This window comes from Emys orbicularis, chromosome 25, assembly GCF_028017835.1.
Source record: "Emys orbicularis isolate rEmyOrb1 chromosome 25, rEmyOrb1.hap1, whole genome shotgun sequence".
Classification (NCBI taxonomy): domain Eukaryota; kingdom Metazoa; phylum Chordata; order Testudines; family Emydidae; genus Emys; species Emys orbicularis.
In genome coordinates, this window is record NC_088707.1 from 12,891,652 (window position 1) to 12,908,256 (window position 16,605).

Genomic DNA, 16,605 nt, shown 5'->3' on the forward strand with positions numbered 1-16,605 from the left:
AAACAAGCAGGGAGAAAAGTCCCGGCACAGTCAAGGAACTATGTCATCATTGGAATAACAGAGACTTGATGGGATAACTCACATGACTGGAGTACTGTCATGGATGGATATAAACCAGGGGTAGGCAACCTATGGCACGCGTGCCGAAGGCAGCACGCAAGCTGATTTTCAGTGGCACTCACACTGCCCGGGTCCTGGCCACCAGTCCGGGGGGCTCTGCATTTTAATTTAATTTTAAATGAAGCTTCTTAAACATTTTAAAAACCTTATTTACTTTACATACACAATAGTTTAGTTATATATTATAGACTTATAGAAAGAGACCTTCTAAAAACGTTAATGTATTACTGGCACGCGAAACCTTAAATTAGAGTGAATAAATGAAGACTCGGCACACCACTTCTGAAAGGTTGCCGACCCCTGATATAAACTGTTCAGGAAGGACAGGCAGGGCAGAAAAGCTGGGGGAGTTGCATTGTATGTAAGAGAGGAGTATGACTGCTCAGAGCTCCGGTATGAAACTGCAGAAAAACCTGAGAGTCTCTGGATTAAGTTTAGAAGTGTGAGCAACAAGGGTGATGTTGTGGTGGGAGTCTGCTATAGACCACCAGACCAGGGGGATGAGGTGGACGAGGCTTTCTTCCGGCAACTAGCAGAAGTTACTAGATCGCAGGCCCTGATTCTCATGGGAGACTTTAATCACCCTGATATCTGCTGGGAGAGCAATATAGCGGTGCACAGACAATCCAGGAAGTTTTTGGAAAGTGTAGGGGACAATTTCTTGGTGCAAGTGCTAGAGGAACCAACTAGGGGCAGAGCTCTTCTAGACCTGCTGCTCACAAACCGGGAAGAATTAGTAGGGGAAGCAAAAGTGGATGGGAACCTGGGAGGCAGTGACTATGAGATGGTCCAGTTCAGGATCCTGACACAAGGAAGAAAGGAGAGCAGCAAAATATGGACCCTGGACTTCAGAAAAGCAGACTGACTCCCTCAGGGAACTGATGGGCAGGATCCCCTGGGAGAACAACATGAGGGGGAAAGGAGTCCAGGAAAGCTGGCTGTATTTTAAAGAATCCTTATTGCGGTTGCAGGAAAAAACCATCCCGATGTGTAGAAAGAACAGTAAATATGGCAGGTGACCAGCTTGGCTTAACAATGAAATCCTTGCTGACCTTAAATGCAAAAAAGAAGCTTACAAGAAGTGGAAGATTGGACAAATGACCAGGGAGGAGTATAAAAATATTGCTCAGGCATGCAGGAGTGAAATCAGGAAGGCCAAATCACACTTGGAGTTGCAGCTAGCAAGAGATGTTAGGAGTAACAAGAAGGGTTTCTTCAGGTATGTTAGCAACAAGAAGAAAGTCAAGGAAAGTGTGGGCCCCTTACTGAATGAGGGAGGCAACCTAGTGACCGAGGATGTGGAAAAAGCGAATGTACTCAATGATTTTTTTGCCTCTGTCTTCACGAACAAGGTCAGCTCCCAGACTGCTGCACTGGGCAGCACAGTATGGGGAGAAGGTGACCAGCCTTCTGTGGAGAAAGAAGTGGTTCGGGACTATTTAGAAAAACTGGACGAGCACAAGTCCATGGGGCCGGATGCGCTGCATCCGAGGGTGCTAAAGGAGTTGGCGGATGTGATTGCAGAGCCTTTGGCCATTATCTTTGAAAACTCATGGCGATCGGGGGAGGTCCCGGATGACTGGAAAAAGGCTAATGTAGTTCCCATCTTTAAAAAAGGGGAGGAGGAGGATCCGGGGAACTACAGGCCAGTCAGCCTCACCTCAGTCCCTGGAAAAATCACTGAGCAGGTCCTCAAGGAATCAATTCAGAAGCACTTAGAGGAGAGGAAACTGATCAGGAAGTCAGCATGGATTCACCAAGGGCAAGTCATGCCTGACTAACCTAATTGCCTTCTATGAGGAGATAACTGACTCTGTGGATGAGGGGAAAGCAGTGGATGTGTTATTCCTTGATTTTAGCAAAGCTTTTGATACGGTCTCCCACAGTATTCTTGCCAGCAAGTTAAAGAAGTATGGGCTGGATGAATGGACTATAAGGTGGATAGAAAGCTGGCTAGATCGTCGGGCTCAACGGGTAGTGATCAACGGCTCCATGTCTAGTTGGCAGCCGGTTTCAAGTCGAGTGCCCCAGGGGTCGGTTTTGTTCAATATCTTCATTAATGATCTGAATGATGCGATGGATTGCACCCTCAGCAAGTTTGCAGACGACACTAAACTGGGAGGAATGGTAGATATGCTGGAGGGTAGGGATAGGATCCAGAGGGACCTAGACAAATTAGAGGATTGGGCCAAAAGAAACCTGATGAGGTTCAACAAGGACAAGTGCAGAGTCCTGCACTTAGGACGGAAGAATCCCATTCACTGTTACAGACTAGGGACCGAATGGCTAGGAAGCAGTTCTGCAGAAAAGGACCTAGGGGTTACAGTGGACAAGAAGCTGGATATGAGTCAACAGTGTGCCCTTGTTGCCAAGAAGGCTAACGGCATTTTGGGCTGTATAAGTAGGGGCACTGCCAGCAGATCGAGGGACGTGATCATTCCCCTCTATTTGACATTGGTGAGGCCTCATCTGGAGTACTGTGTCCAGTTTTGGGCCCCACACTACATAAACGATGTGGAAAAATTGGAACGAGTCCAGCGGAGGGCAACAAAAATGATTAGAGGGCTGGAGCACATGACTTATGAGGAGAGGCTGAGGGAACTGGGATTGTTTAGTCTGCGGAAGAGAAGAACGAGGGGGGATTTGATAGCTGCTTTCAACTACCTGAAAGGGGGTTCCAAAGAGGATGGATTTAGACTGTTCTGTCGTACCTGATGACAGAACAAGGAGTAATGGTCTCAAGTTGCTGTGGAGGAGGTCTAGGTTGGATATTAGGAAAAACTTTTCCACTAGGAGGGTGGTGAAGCACTGGAATGGGTTACCTAGGGAGGTGGTGGAATCTCCTTCCTTAGAGGTTTTTAAGGTCAGGCTTGACAAAGCCCTGGCTAGGATGATTTAGTTGGGGATTGGTCCTGCTTTGAGCAGGGGGTTGGACTAGATATCTCCTGAGGTCCCTTCCAACCCTGATATTCTATGATTCCTGAACAGATACAGAACCCCCCTCAGCCCCAGCTTTGCATGTCTTATACTGCTCAGGAAACCGCCCCAAACAGGGTAAACTCATTAAGTCTGTTAGGCCATCAAAGGGTAACGAACATGCCCCAGCCTTCATTAATCTGAGTAGAAATCCCCAAAGACTTCAGTCAAATCACACCGGTTTAATGAACCCATTCAAACAAGTTCATTAACTAGAGAACAATAGCCGTTAAGTGATTATAAGTAAACACTTACAGAAGTGTTACCAAGCTAAATAGGATTTGAAAGACAAAGGTATCTCTCATCCCCAAACTTTCAGCAGTCCATCCAGTTAGGACCAATCCTCCCAGTTCAATGATGGTTCTGTGTCTTTCAAACAAACAATCTTGCTACCGGACCTACCTCCTGGCTATCCAGGAGTCCACCAAATGGCCCCACTTCGAGCTTGGCCTGGCACCTTCCTCACAGCTTGGGGTCCAGGTAAAGCCATTTTGCCCCCCTCAATCCAGGCTATGCCCCTCCCTGCACTCCCTGCACATCTGTGCTAACACCATTAACGTCCCTGGGGGCCCTAGATTATAAACTGGGGGTGCACCTGACACCCCACCTGAGATCAAGGGCCCATCAGACACCCCATGCCTGAGATCAGGACTCCTGGCATGCTGGGTGTCAGAGCCCTAATGAAAGACAGCCCCTACCCTAGAAAACATGGTCTAAATAGACTGGGAGGTGGGGAGGGGAAACTGAGGCACAAAAGGGACACACCCCCTCTCAAAGCCATGGGATTGGGCACAGCTCTGGCCAACGAGGTGGGTGTAAGCCCGTACCTCCTGGGTCTTGTTGCAGAATGTCAATGTGACACGGGAGCTCGAAGAAGCGTGTGTGGTGCCCACCTGTGCCCTTTAAAGCAGGCTCTCTCCTTCGCCGTGGCTGTGGGGTCAGTGCTGTTCTCTTCACAGGGACTGTGGGGCTAGACTGGGGCCTCGGGCCCTGGCTCCTAATGTCACAGATTGCCGCATGAGCTGGCCTTTCAGTTTCTAGCCCGCAGCAAGCCTGAGCCGATCGCTCAGCGAGGGGTGGAGCTGCCCTGAGCATGAGTGACGCTGCCGAGGTCTTCAGAGAGCCTGAGCTGATCACTTGGCAAGGGGGGGAATCGTCCTGAGCGTGCACAACGCTGCCTGAGCCGATCACTCAATGACCTGGGGGAGGGGCTGCCCCCCCTGTGTAACTGTACAGCAAGGCTACGTGATTGCCACTGCGGGGCGCTGCAGGCAGGGAGGAATGCAGCAGCTGCAGACACAGCCCTGGCTCAGGTAACATACCCAGGACCATCACCTGCCACTAGCACCAGCGCTGTTCGCGGGCTGCTACAGCAAGCTGCTTGCTGTGCTCCAACCCTCTGCAGACACAGCCTTGTGCTTGGAGCTTCTTCCCAGAGACGCTCATCTAGGACCCCTCCTACAAACAAACCCCCTTCCACACAGGCAGCAGGTAAGAGCTTAGAATGCTCCTGGCCTCCAGAAACTCACCCCCTGTAGTTAAAATCCCACTGCAGAAAATTGCATACTCCACTAAGGGGACTTTATTTAAAAGCGTCGTGGGTGAATCACAAGGATCAGAGGTCATGTCAGTGCCCAGCTCTGAGCCAGCCCCTGCGTGCGGCAGAAACCCACTCCATGGCAACTCCGGAGGGAGGGGTTCACACAAGCTGCCCATGCCCCCCTCCAGAAAGGTGAGGAGTGGTCTCTGCAGCTGAGCTCATCAATATACAACAATCAAACTGCATTTTACAACCCATTTGTCCATGGGCCATGTCTCAGGTGGGCTGAGATCAGGAGGGCAGAGGCAGCTGCCACAGTGGACCCTTGGGTGCTGGATGCTAGGCTCAGCATGGGCAGAGGCCACAGCTCCCCTACTTCTCAGGTCTGCTGGTTCACAAGGCATCATGGGGCAGACCACCTGTGGGTGAAGTGGATAAGGCTCATCGGGTCCTCCTCCGTGCCCCCTGGCTGGCCCCACCAGTGTCTCCAGGGGTGGTAATGTCTTGGAACAGGCCCCCCGCAGCTGCCTCCTCAGCTGCCGCCTCAGTGTACTGAGTGCTCCAGGCCTTGGGGTCCTTGTTTTGGATCTGATGAAAAGAGACCGGAAGGGAGGATTGAGACAGCTGGGCTGTGATCTCCCCCAGGGCCTACATGGGCAGCAGCAGCCCTTAAGGGACAGGTCTACTGCCCCCTGTGGAGGACCCCCTTGCTCAGGCACCCTGGGATACCCCCAAACCTCAGTTCCCTTGGTTGTCCAGGAACTGTCCCCCCATTTCCCCAAGACCTGCCCTGTAGGATTTTAGTCTTAATTTCCCCACAGCTCCCTCTTAGTGACCCCCACCTCCAGGCACTCAAGGGGGCTCAGGCTCCGCACTTGGGGGCTCAGGCTCTGCTCCCCCTAAATCTGAGCCCTCCCCTTCCTTAAGTCTCTCCCCCATCCCCCGCAGGCAGGTACCTTGGCGACAAAGCGCAGGATCTGCATCTTGGAGGTCTCCTTGGCAGCCCGTGCTCCCCACTGGAACTCAAACTCAGGTGGATCTGTGTGGGGTATGCGGTTGTATTCCAGGTACCTGATGGGGCAAGAGCACAGCAATCAGCAACCACGCCCACTTCTCCAACCCGTCAAATCACCGCCCCCTCCACTGTCACTGAGCCCACATAAATCCCTGCCCCCCTCAGCCCCACTTCCTCCCGAAGAGCAGCCATCTGACCCCAGTAACCTGCTCCCAGCATGGCCGAAGAGGTAGAGCAGTGGGCTCAGGACACCTGGGTTCTAGCTCGCCTGTAACTCCTGTCCTCACAGCCCCTTGGGGTGTAGGCTCCACCCCCCCACTGCAACTCCATGCCCCTTCCTTTGGGGCTCTCCATTCTCCAGAGCTCCTGGGGCCAGCCCTCCTTCCTGTTGCCAGAGAGAAAATGGGCCGCTGGATCTCCCCAGCCCACAGAGAAGGGCAAAGGGCCAGCCCAGGCTGTGCACGTGTCCGATGCCCTCCGGCACAGGGAACCGGCCTCCAGGCTGACTGCATGCGGGGGCAACGAGATAATCTGCGGCATGGTATAAACAGCAAGGCTGTGGGCTCCGCCATGGCTGCTCTGTACACGCCGGCCACATGGGATTTGAACTGCCTGCCCCCAGGCTCGCAGAGAGCAGCCACCCAACCTGCTGGGCCATTGCAGCACCTCGAACAGGGCCCAAATCTACTAATGTGCAAGGAGGGTGAGTGACAGAAGGACTCCTGGGTTCTGTGCCTGGCTCTGGGAGGGGATTGGGGCCTACTGGTTAGAGCAGGAGGCTGGAAGCTAGCTCTTCACCTCCCCATCCTATTCAGCTGAATGTCACTGCTCTATCTAAATATTGTGAGGGGCAAGGCCAGATGGCTATAGAAAAGTAGTGGGAGATAGATATATTAGCCCCAGGTTAAACAAATCCCTGGTACCAGGATAAGTAAACGGCAGCTGCTCCGGGCCAATTAAGAGCTTTCCAGAAGGCAGGGAGGACACTAGGTTAATTGGGACACCTGAAGCCAATCAGGGGCTGGCTGAAACTAGTTAAAAGCCTCCCAGTTAGTCAGGTGGGTGCGCATGTCAGGAGCTGTGGGAGAGACTGAGCAGTACACACCGTATCAGGCACAAGGAAGGAGGCCCTGAGGTAAGGGTGAAGTGGAGGCTGCTGTGGGGAAGTAGCCCAGGGAATTGTACGTGTCCTGTTCCTAAAAGGTCAGCTACCATAGCTGATACTATTAGGGTCCCTGGGCTGGAGCCCGGAGTGGCGGACGGGCCCAGGCTTCCCCCCTTTGCCCCCCTGATTAATCACCAGACTGGGAGACAACAGAGACTGTGCGAGGGAGGATAGCTTCTCCTCAGCTCCCTCGCTGGCTTATGATGAAAATGGCTCAGTGACTGTGACCCTTGTCTCTAGAGAGACAAGGGTTAAGTGGAGGGTCACAGTGAGCCTCTGAGGCTAGCGAAATCCGTCAGGAAACGCAGGACCCATGGAGACAAGGACAGAGCTTTGTCACAATATGTATTTTTTTTTTAACTTCATATACCTTATTGCGTTGTATGGTAGTCACTAAAATATGCTTTGGGAAGCACCCAGATACTAGCTCTCCAGAGACAATGCCAAGGAAAGTAACCAACGTCCAGGCGGGTGTCAAACAACTATTAACAGCCATTGTCCAGCAAGCGAGTTACAATTCGATGACTTACTCACAGGAGACACACCGGGGTATTGCTTCACCTTGTGACTCAGCCATGGCCACCAGACATGTCTGGACTTGTGTTCTTCAAGCACATGGGACTAAGGGAATAAAACAGGCCCAGCATGTGGCCATGGTGTTCTTTCTCCTGCTCCCACCTACGCTGCAAGCAACAAAGACATTCAGAAGACTGAAGACTCCAACAGAAGGGATGGCCCAGGTTGAAGGGACAAACCTGTATATTAAGAACTGCAATATCCAGTGGGGTGAGAAAAACTGCTTTATCTAGATGTTGCCCAGTCTAATAGGGTTGAGAGTTTAGACCGTGTGCTTATATTATCTTTTGGTAACTATCACTTAATCTATCTTTTGTAGTCAAACTTCTTTTACGGTTTATCTTTACCAGTGAGTTTGCTTGAAGTGTGTGGTAAATCTGCTCAGGTTTGCAAAGGCTGGTGTATATCCACTTTCCATTGATGAAGTGGTGAATCAATTAATAAATGTGCACTGCTCATCTTGAGCACTGCACGATGATATATGCCTGAGGTACAAGGCTGGGAGCTGTGGGGGGAGGGGATTTGGCTCTGGTGCCTTTCTCTGGCCTTGGCTACACTCAGGACTTCACAGCGCTGCCGCGACAGCGCTGTGAAGCGTGAGTGTAGTACTCCGAGGGGAGTAGGTTGCAGCGCTGCAAGCAAGCGTGCAGCGCTGCAGGCACTGATTGCACTGGCGCTTTAAAGCGCTGTACTCGCTGTGCTCAGGGGGGTGTTTTTTCACACCCCTGAGCGCACCAAGTTGCAGCGCTGTACAGTGCCAGTGTAGCCAAGGCCTCTATGTGATTCATGAGTGGCTCTGGGAGCATTCATGCAATCTAGCTGGGGGTGGGGCTCCACATGTGGTTGTGCTGAGTGATCACAGTCCCTGGAGGTGGTTGCTGCTTGTCACTAGCAAAACATTGTGCGAGGCAGCCGAGGCTGGAGTGTTAAGGGGGCACAGCGGTCCCAGAGCCAGGCACAGAACCCAGGAGTCCTGGCTCCCAGCCCACCCTGCTCTAACCATTAGACCCCACTCCCCTCCCAGACACAGAACCCAGGCACCCCGACAAGCCCAAACTTACTTTTGGCGGACAAATTCCTCAGTCACCAACTTCTTGACATCCCCAAAGACCTCGTGTCTCACTCTGGAGGGGTTGTGGATAGGAATGTGTTAAAGGGGCATGGCCTCCAGGGCACAGGCCCCTGCTGCTCCACCCCCACTCTGCAAGCCCCATCATTGATTAGCTGGTGCCCAGAGAGGGAGGAGCCTGCAGGGGACAGCGTTAACCCCTGGTATCTCTGACCCCACACATACCCAGGGTCAACTCGCAGTCTCCTCAATGTCTCCCACACAGCAGCTGAAAGGGCAAAGTGAGAATGTCAGTCAGGAGGCGGAGCCTGCAGGGAAAGGGCAAGGCCCGCAGGGAAGGGGCGGGGCTTGGCTTACATTCTTTAGCAGCATTGCCCTTCATGAAGAGGAAGCTGAGGATGACAGTGAGGAGGCCCAGCTTTGCTGTGCAATCATCCCTGCAACACACAAGAGGGGTGTCACTCACCCAGGGAACTCTGCGGAGGACTAGGGATCTGAACAAGGAAGTAGAGGGTTTAATGGCAGAGCAAAGACCCCTCTCAAACCTTCCAGAGCTGGAGAAAGAATCCTGGCTCAAAGCCTCCCCCACTTTAACCACTAGAGCCAGGGACAGCCTATAGACCTCCCAGCAGACCTCCAGCCACATGGACACTGCAAGGCAGTCTTCTGGCCACTAGGGGGCAGAGGAACACAATGCCAGGATGGGGGCATGCAGGGATCAGCCATGGCAGTTTTATGTGGGGTGGGGTTTGGTGGGTGGGTGGAGCCTAATGACAAGGATTAACTCTTAAAGGCTTGGAAGCCTCTTGATGGGGAGGAGGGGGGAAAATGGAGGAATCGGTCATGCTGCCTCCCACCCCAGTCAGCCAGTCCCCCCCTTACTGTTTCAGGTTATCCACTTCCAGGCGCGGCAGGATGCTGACCAGGATGTAGATGTGATGCTTGGGGTCTATCTCCATCAGCTGCAGCCCAAAAACCTGGGGGAGGAGGGGGGGGGAGGTTAATTTCAGGGAGGCATGGGATGGGGAGTGGGGTCTTGTGGTTAGAGCAGGGCATGATGGGAGGAGCCAGGACTCCTGAGTTCTATCCCTGACACTGGGAAGCGAGTGGCAAGAGGAAAGGGCTGCAAGTAGGCAAGATAATACCGATCAAGACTATGTCTAAACTACAGACATAATGCAGCTGCTCTATGCTGGCATGTAGTGTGTATCCTGTGTAGCCACTCTACGCCAGCGGGAGAGCACTCTCCTGCTGACATAACACTGTCCACACCAGCACTTTTGCTGGTGAAACTTATGTTGGTCAGGGGTGTGTTTTTTCACACCCCTGACCAACAAAAGTCATAGTGCAGACAAAGCCCCAGGCAAACACAACAGCTTTAAAAGTTTTTTAAAGATCACTCAGCTGAAAGCTAGTCCCTCATGCAACATGGTGCCCCCTAGCACCCAGCACTGACTGGCAGGGGAGAGTGCCCTCTGCCAAGCTCCCCGCAGCACAGTACCCCCTAGTGCCCAGCACTGATTGGCAAAAGAGAGCACCCTCTGCTGAGCCTGCCAGGGGAGTGTGTCCCTAGCCGAGCCCCCCGTTCCACTCCCCATAGCATGGTGACCTGCTGGAGGGTCCTGCCGGCTCGCTTAATGATCTCAGAATAGACGCCTCTGTAGTCTTTGATGACATTTTTCAGGATATCTACAAGGGGGAAGAGAGGGAGACATGTTACAGCTATTCCCATGGCTCCTAACACTCCCTGCTGGCAAGACAGTGCCCCTGCAGTGGTAACCCTCTAACCCAGCAGGGTCAGTAGAAGAATCATAGAATATCAGGGTTGGAAGGGACCTCAGGAGGTATCTAGTCCAACCCCCTGCTCAAAGCAGGGCTAATCCCCAACTAAATCATCCCAGCCAGGGCTTCGTCAAGCCTGACCGTAAAAACCTCTAAGGCAGTGGTCTCCAAACTTTTTTGATCGCGCACCCCTATCGGTAAAAATTTCTTGAGCACGCACCCACTGCCGCGCCAAAAACAAACAAAAAAAGCTGCTCAGACTTCCGCCTGACGAAGCAAAAAACAAAACAAAAATGCTCCTCCTGCCGTGCACCCCCAAGGATCCTCACACGCACCCCACTTTGGAGACCACTGCTCCAAGGAAGGAGATTCCACCACCTCCCTAGGTAACCCATTCCAGTGCTTCACCACACTCCTAGTGAAAAAGTTTTTCCTAATATCCAACATAAACCTCCCCCACTGCAACTTGAACCAGCAGTAGAATCCACAGGTCTGGAGTTGTAACTTTTTAATGACTGTTTCAGCTACATTCCCCTCCTCATCAGATACCCCGCCCAGGAATCCCACAGTCTACACCATGGGGATCTAAGTAGAGTCTCTGAAAGTTTCAAACATTATTGGTGACCCATACAAAGAGGATTGGGAAATGAGGACTCCTGGATTCTGTCCCCGCCTGTGAGGGGAGTGGGGTCCAGTGGTTAGAGCAGGGACAGCTGGAAGCCAGGACTCCTGGTTTCCATCCCTAGCTCTGAGAAGGGAGTGGGGTCTAATGGGTCAGAGCAGAGGAGGCTGTGAGTCAGGACTCCTGGGTCCTATCACTAGCTCTGGGAAGTGGGGGGAGGCTAGAAAAAGGCTAATCAAAGCATGCAGATGCAGCACAGAAGGAGGAAGCTAGAGAAAGTCACTGTGGCCGAATGGCTGAGTCCTGGCTCTGCTGCCTCAGAGATCTGGATTCAGACCGAGTGGGGAACAGAAATGGCCTCTGCTAATTTGAAGGGGGCTGCAGAACCTCCCCCCCAAAGTCCATCTAGCAGGCCTCTTACCTGCCCGTTTGATGGGGATTTTCTTCTGATCCTTGACCAGCAGGTATTGCACCAATTCGCTCACCTGCAGGTGGAGGACAAGGTGCATTACCCAAAGGGAGGGGGTTCCCAGGGGGGAGGAACAGGCCCCCCACATAGGGTTGCCAGTTTTGGTTAGCTGGATTCCTGGAGGTTTCATCCCGTGCTGTAATGCAGGGGTCGGCAACCTTTCAGAAGTGGTGTGCCAAGTCTTCATTTATTCACTTTAATTTAAAGTTTCATGTGCCAGTCATACATGTTAACGTTTTTAGAAGGTCTCTTTCTATAAGTCTATCATATAGAACTAAATTACTGTTGTATGTAAAGTAACTAAGGGGTTTAAAATGTTTAAGAAGCTTCATTTTAAATTAAATTAAAATGCAGAGCCCCCCGGACCGGTGGCCAGGACCCAGGCAGTGTGAGTGCCGCCTTCGGCGCGCGTGCCATAGGTTGCCGACCCCTGGTGTAATCTTTAGTTCACGATTAATATGTAATTCCTGGAGACGCCAGGCCCATCCTGGGGGGCTGCCAACCCCCCCCGCCCCCTCCCCGCCTCACAGCGCCCCTCCCCCTCCACCCACCTTCTGATCCACTTGAGCCGGCGAGAGTCGCTCCAGGGTCCGCCGCACCTGGCTGGCGCTCTGGGTCAGCGCATAGTCCTCGTCCGCGGCCGGGTCTTCCCCCTGCGCAGGGCGGGAGGCGCATCAAAGCGGCAACGGGACGGGGGAGGGGGGGGGGGCGCACGGGCCGTTCCCAGCCAGCCCCGGTGGGGGCGGGAGAAGGGGCCCCCGGGGCTCGCTCCGTACCTGGGAGGGGCCGGGCCCCTTACCGCGCCTCTTCTGCGCCATCGCTGCCGGGCGGCTCCTCAGCCCGGGGGGTGTCGCTGGCTCCCAGCGCGCAGCCTCTGCGGGGCTCAGCGTGCGCGGGCCCAGGCGGGGAGAGTCCCCCGCGGGCGCCCCCTCACCCCGGGGCCGTCCCCGCCCAGCCCGCCGGTCCCCAGGGGCTGCCCCTCACCCGACCGCGGCTGTCTCGCTCGCGCCTCCCTCCGCTTCCCGCGCGGCCCGACAACACCCTCTGCGCATGCGTGGCGTTACGTCACTCCTTCGCGCGCGCCCTCGCCTCTCCGCATCCCGCCAGCCCCGCCCCGTTTAGCGTCATTCCTCACCCGCCCTCCAAGCCCCGCCCCCCCGGGTTTGAAATACGGCGCGAAATGGCCCTTGGGTCCCAGTCACGGGAGGGGAAGGCGTCCCTCCCCCACACCACAGCGGCGCGTGCCCCAGGCCGTGGCCTCCTGGGCCCTCCCCCCCCCGACGCTCACACGGGCCCCTCCCCCATTACAGCAACATGGCCATAGCTCCTGGGCCTGCGGGTGCTGCTGCTGCACCCCCTGGCTTGGGGGAGTTTCAATCAGGGTTTACAGTTTGGGCCAATGGCTCTCAGGCAGCACCCCCACAATACACATTGTTCCAGCCCCCTGAACATGACCCCCGAGCCACTGAGCCCCCTCAGCCCACCCCACCCCCCCAGGCCCCACTTTGGCTGCAAGAGACCTGTTGCCACCAGGCCCTGTATAATCTCACCCTGGATTACTTGGGTCCCCAGGCTAGGCCCCTATCCGCTCATCCAGGGTCTCACCATAACGGCTCTCCCATCCCCCCACCTTGCCCCCCAGTAGCTTCACACGGGGGAAACTGAGGTATCACAGGAGGGGGTGGGACTTGCTCTGGGGCACAGAACCCAGCAGTCCTGGCTCCCAGCTCCCTCCCCGCACTAATCACTGGACCCCACTCCCCTCCTAGAGCCAGGGAGAGAACTCAGGAGTCCTGGCTCCTAGCCCCCCCGCTCTAACCACTGGACCCCACTCCCCTCCTAGAGCCAGGGAGAGAACCCAGGAGTCCTGACTCCCAGCCACCTCTCCCACAGTTGGGCTGATAAATCTTCCTTCTGGCCAGGGCTGCAGGTTGCTGCTTCTGCAGGGGACAATGCCTCTGCTGGCCCGAGCCACCCCAGCCGGTGGGCAGGTGAAATAAGGAGAGCATTGTGTGAGTCAGAGCAACAAAACCAGATCAGGATCCACCGAGCTCGGAGCCTCTTTCACCCGAAACCCACAATGGGAAGCATTCTCCAACCCAGGGCAGGTGGCACGTGCTTTTGCGACACCTTTCTTTTTGATTCCCTGGCACGGGTACCTCCTGTGAGGATCACCCCCCCCCCCTTGCCATCTTATTTCTGGTGTAAGAAGACCCCTCTCAAAACAACCCTTTCCCCTCCCCTAGCCCCAGCAGAAGGATTTATAAGAAAACTGACGGGTGTTCTGGAAGGGGACCCAGAAGATGGAGAGGAGTGATGCGTGAATGTCTCCGGATGCTTCAGTTTGCCCACCTGTCAAATGGGTTAAAATAGCCTCTGGCTATTTAGGTGGTCAGATTCGGGGTAGGAACCATCTCTTACTGTCTATATGTACGATGACTGGGCATGATCAGGCACGGCTTTCAGTTGGAGTCTGTTTGCTATCACTTATAATCACTTAACATCTATATTTCTGTAGTTAATCAACTTTTTTTTTGCTTTATCTAAACCAGTGTGCCTTTAAGTGAAGTGTCTGGGGAAAAAACTCAGCTTGGTACCACAGGCTTGTTGCATATTCCTTTCCACATTGAGGGCGGGGCGAACTATTTATGAGTTTACTGTGATGTTGCACTCTATATGATTTTATGAAAATATGCTAATAAGTTTAAATATAATGTAACTGGAATATGCTTCATGCAAAAGGTCTCTTGTAAGGTATCATTACAAAGCTTATAATCTACTGAGTGTGGTCATCCTATTTGTATAAATGGTGTACCACTCTTGTATCTGAAACTAGAAATATGAAATATAACTCTGAGGGCCTATTGTAATTATGCAAAGTATGGGCCATTAATGGTGGTTTGGAATCTTGATGGCTCCCATTAACCAGGACAATTGTCTGCAGATGGCTCTGTTTACTCGTAAGTCTTCCTGTATACATGTGTGCTGGCAAGTGGGTAATGAAGTCTTACAGTGACATGTGATCATTTCACCTGAACTGGAATCCATCTTTAACCTGGTGCTTTTCCATTGAGAAGGTGGGGGGGGGGGGAACCCAGAGGGACAAAAGATTCCCACCGTATGCAAAAGATATATAAGTGGGTGGAACAGAACAAAGGGGGGTGGCCATCATGAGGAATCCCCTAGCTACCACCTGAGCTGGAACAAGGGCTGTACCAGGGGAAAGGACTGTGCCCAGACTAGGAAGGCGTCCAGTCTGTGAAAGAGACTTATTAAAACATCTCTCAGGGTGAGATTTTATCTGTACTCAGTTGTATTACTGTATTAGGCTTAGATTTGCGTGTTTTATTTTATTTCACTTGGTAATTCACTTTGTTCTGTCTGTTACTACTTGGAACCACTTAAATCCTACTTTCTGTATTTAATAAAATCACTTTTTACTTATTAATTAACCCAGAGTATGTATTAATACCTGGGGGGAACAGCTGTGCATATCTCTCTATCAGTGTTATAGAGGGCGAACAATTTATGAGTTTACCCTTTATACAGGGTAAAACGGATTTATTTGGGGTTTAGACCCCATTGGGAGTTGGGCATCTGAGTGTTAAAGACAGGAACACTTCTGTAAGCTGCTTTCAGTTTAAGCCTACAGCTGTTAGGGGACATGGTCCAGACCTGGGTCTGGGTTTGCAGCAGGCTAGCGGGTCTGGCTCAAACCAGGCAGGGTGTTGGAGTCCTAAGCTGCCAGGGCAGGAAAGCAGGGGCAGAAGTAGTCTTGGCACATCAGTTGGCAGTTCCCAAGGGGGTTTCTGTGATCCAACCCGTCACACTTATATTGTACAGATCCCTGTGCAGTGCAAGACTGTATCATTTTGGGCTTATACTCCAGAGGGGGGTGCATGCCTGGGGAGCTGGGAAGTTGGCTAGTGCCTGCTGTTTGCACTCAGGTAGCTCAGGCTGGGTGAGTGGTGCCACCTGCTGTCATGTTGGGTGATAACAGGGCCTGATGAGACTGGCTGTGTCTCCAACCCAGCTGTGTGTTGTAGAGGGGCACAGCGGTTCCCACAGCTCCCAGACTGCACCCTGTGGTTGACAACCCATCACAAGCACCTCCTTGGACACATCCCTAGACCGCCCCCTCTCTCCTCCAAACTGTCCATATCACAACTCTACAAAATGACCTTGATATCAACAAGATGAAATTCAATAAATGCAGGGGGAAAGGATTTTTAAATATATTAGGAACAAAAAGAGTCTTGACAATGATATTGGTCCATTACTCAATGGAAATGGGAGAATTGTCAATAATAAGGCAGAAGTGATCAATAAATATTTCTCTTCTGTATTTGGGGAAAAAACAGATGATGTAGTTTCATCCTCTAGGGGTGATAACACTCTTTACATTCCACTAGTATCTCTGAAGCAGGGCCGGCTCCAGGCACCAGCCTACCAAGCATGTGCTTGGGGCGGCACCTGGAGGGGGGCGGCACTCACCCAGGGAGGCCGGGGCCGCGTCCGGGCTCGCCGCCCTCCCCCGGCGCTCCAGCCGGTGGGGGAGAGCGGGGCCGTGGCCGGGCTCGCCGCCTTCCCCCGGCGCTCCGGCCAGCCGGGAAGAGCGGGGCCGCCCTCCCCCGGGGCTCCGGCCCGCCGGGGAGAGCGGGGGCCGCGGCCGGGCTCTCCGCCCTCCTCCCGGCGCTCCGGCCGGTCGGGGACAGCGGGGCCCCAGCTGGGCTCGGCGCCCTCCCCGCGGCGCTCCGGCCAGCCGGGAAGAGCGGGGCCGCCCTCCCCCGGGGCTCTGGCCGGCCGGGGAGAGCGAGGCCACGGCCGGGCTCTCCGCCCTCCTCCCGGGGCTCCGGCGGGCCGGGGAGAGCGGGGCCGCGGCCAGACTCTCTGCCCTCCTCCCGGCGCTCCAGCCGGTCGGGGAGAGCGGGGCCCCGTCTGGGCTCGCCGCCCTCCCCGCGGCGCTCCGGCCGGCCGCGGAGAGCGGGGTTGCGGCCGGGCTCTCCACCCTCCTCCCGGCGCTCCGGCCGGTCGGGGAGAGCGGGGCCCCGTCTGGGCTCTCCGCCCTCCTCCCGGCGCTCCGGCAGGTCGGGGAGAGCGAGGCCGCGGCCGGGCTCTCCGCCCTCCTCCTGGCGCTCCGGCCGGTCGGGGAGAGCGGGACCGCAGCCGGGCTCGCCGCCCTCCCCCGGCGCTCCGGCCAGCCGGGAAGAGCGGGGCCGCCCTCCGCCGGGGCTCCGGCTGGCCAGGGAGAGCGAGGCCGCGGCTGGGATC

At 54.4% G+C, this 16,605-nt stretch overlaps 1 protein-coding gene across 2 annotated transcripts; it reads right to left on the reverse strand.

Annotated features, from left to right (window-relative positions):
• Positions 1-4,660: 4,660 nt before the first annotated feature.
• Positions 4,661-12,159, reverse strand: LOC135894535 (non-structural maintenance of chromosomes element 3 homolog). 2 transcript variants are annotated; one of them, XM_065422648.1, is made up of 10 exons: positions 12,111-12,159; positions 11,886-11,987; positions 11,287-11,350; positions 10,071-10,150; positions 9,344-9,438; positions 8,819-8,898; positions 8,687-8,729; positions 8,454-8,516; positions 5,593-5,707; positions 4,661-5,224 (listed from the first exon to the last, which is right to left on the reverse strand). In XM_065422648.1, exons 1-10 carry the CDS (start codon positions 12,150-12,152, stop codon positions 5,078-5,080), a joined length of 831 nt encoding a protein of 276 aa, XP_065278720.1. In that variant the 5' UTR covers positions 12,153-12,159; the 3' UTR covers positions 4,661-5,077. The 2 variants fall into 2 exon arrangements, with proteins under 2 accessions (XP_065278720.1, XP_065278719.1); XM_065422647.1 differs by lacking the exons at positions 11,886-11,987; positions 12,111-12,159 and having other exon boundaries at positions 11,287-11,521.
• Positions 12,160-16,605: the final 4,446 nt, after the last annotated feature.

Bases quoted from the DNA above. Each gene is read 5' to 3' on its own strand.
- LOC135894535 (XM_065422647.1), bottom strand. From the start codon at position 11,521: ATGAAGACTTGGCACACCACTTCTGAAAGGTTGCCGACCCCTGCATTA. The intron at 8,899-9,343 runs GTAAGGGGGGGA...TGTGTGTTGCAG, and splicing joins GAAGTGGATAACCTGAAACA to GGATGATTGCACAGCAAAGC. The intron at 5,708-8,453 runs GTAAGTTTGGGC...TTGCCCCATCAG, and splicing joins GAGGAATTTGTCCGCCAAAA to GTACCTGGAATACAACCGCA.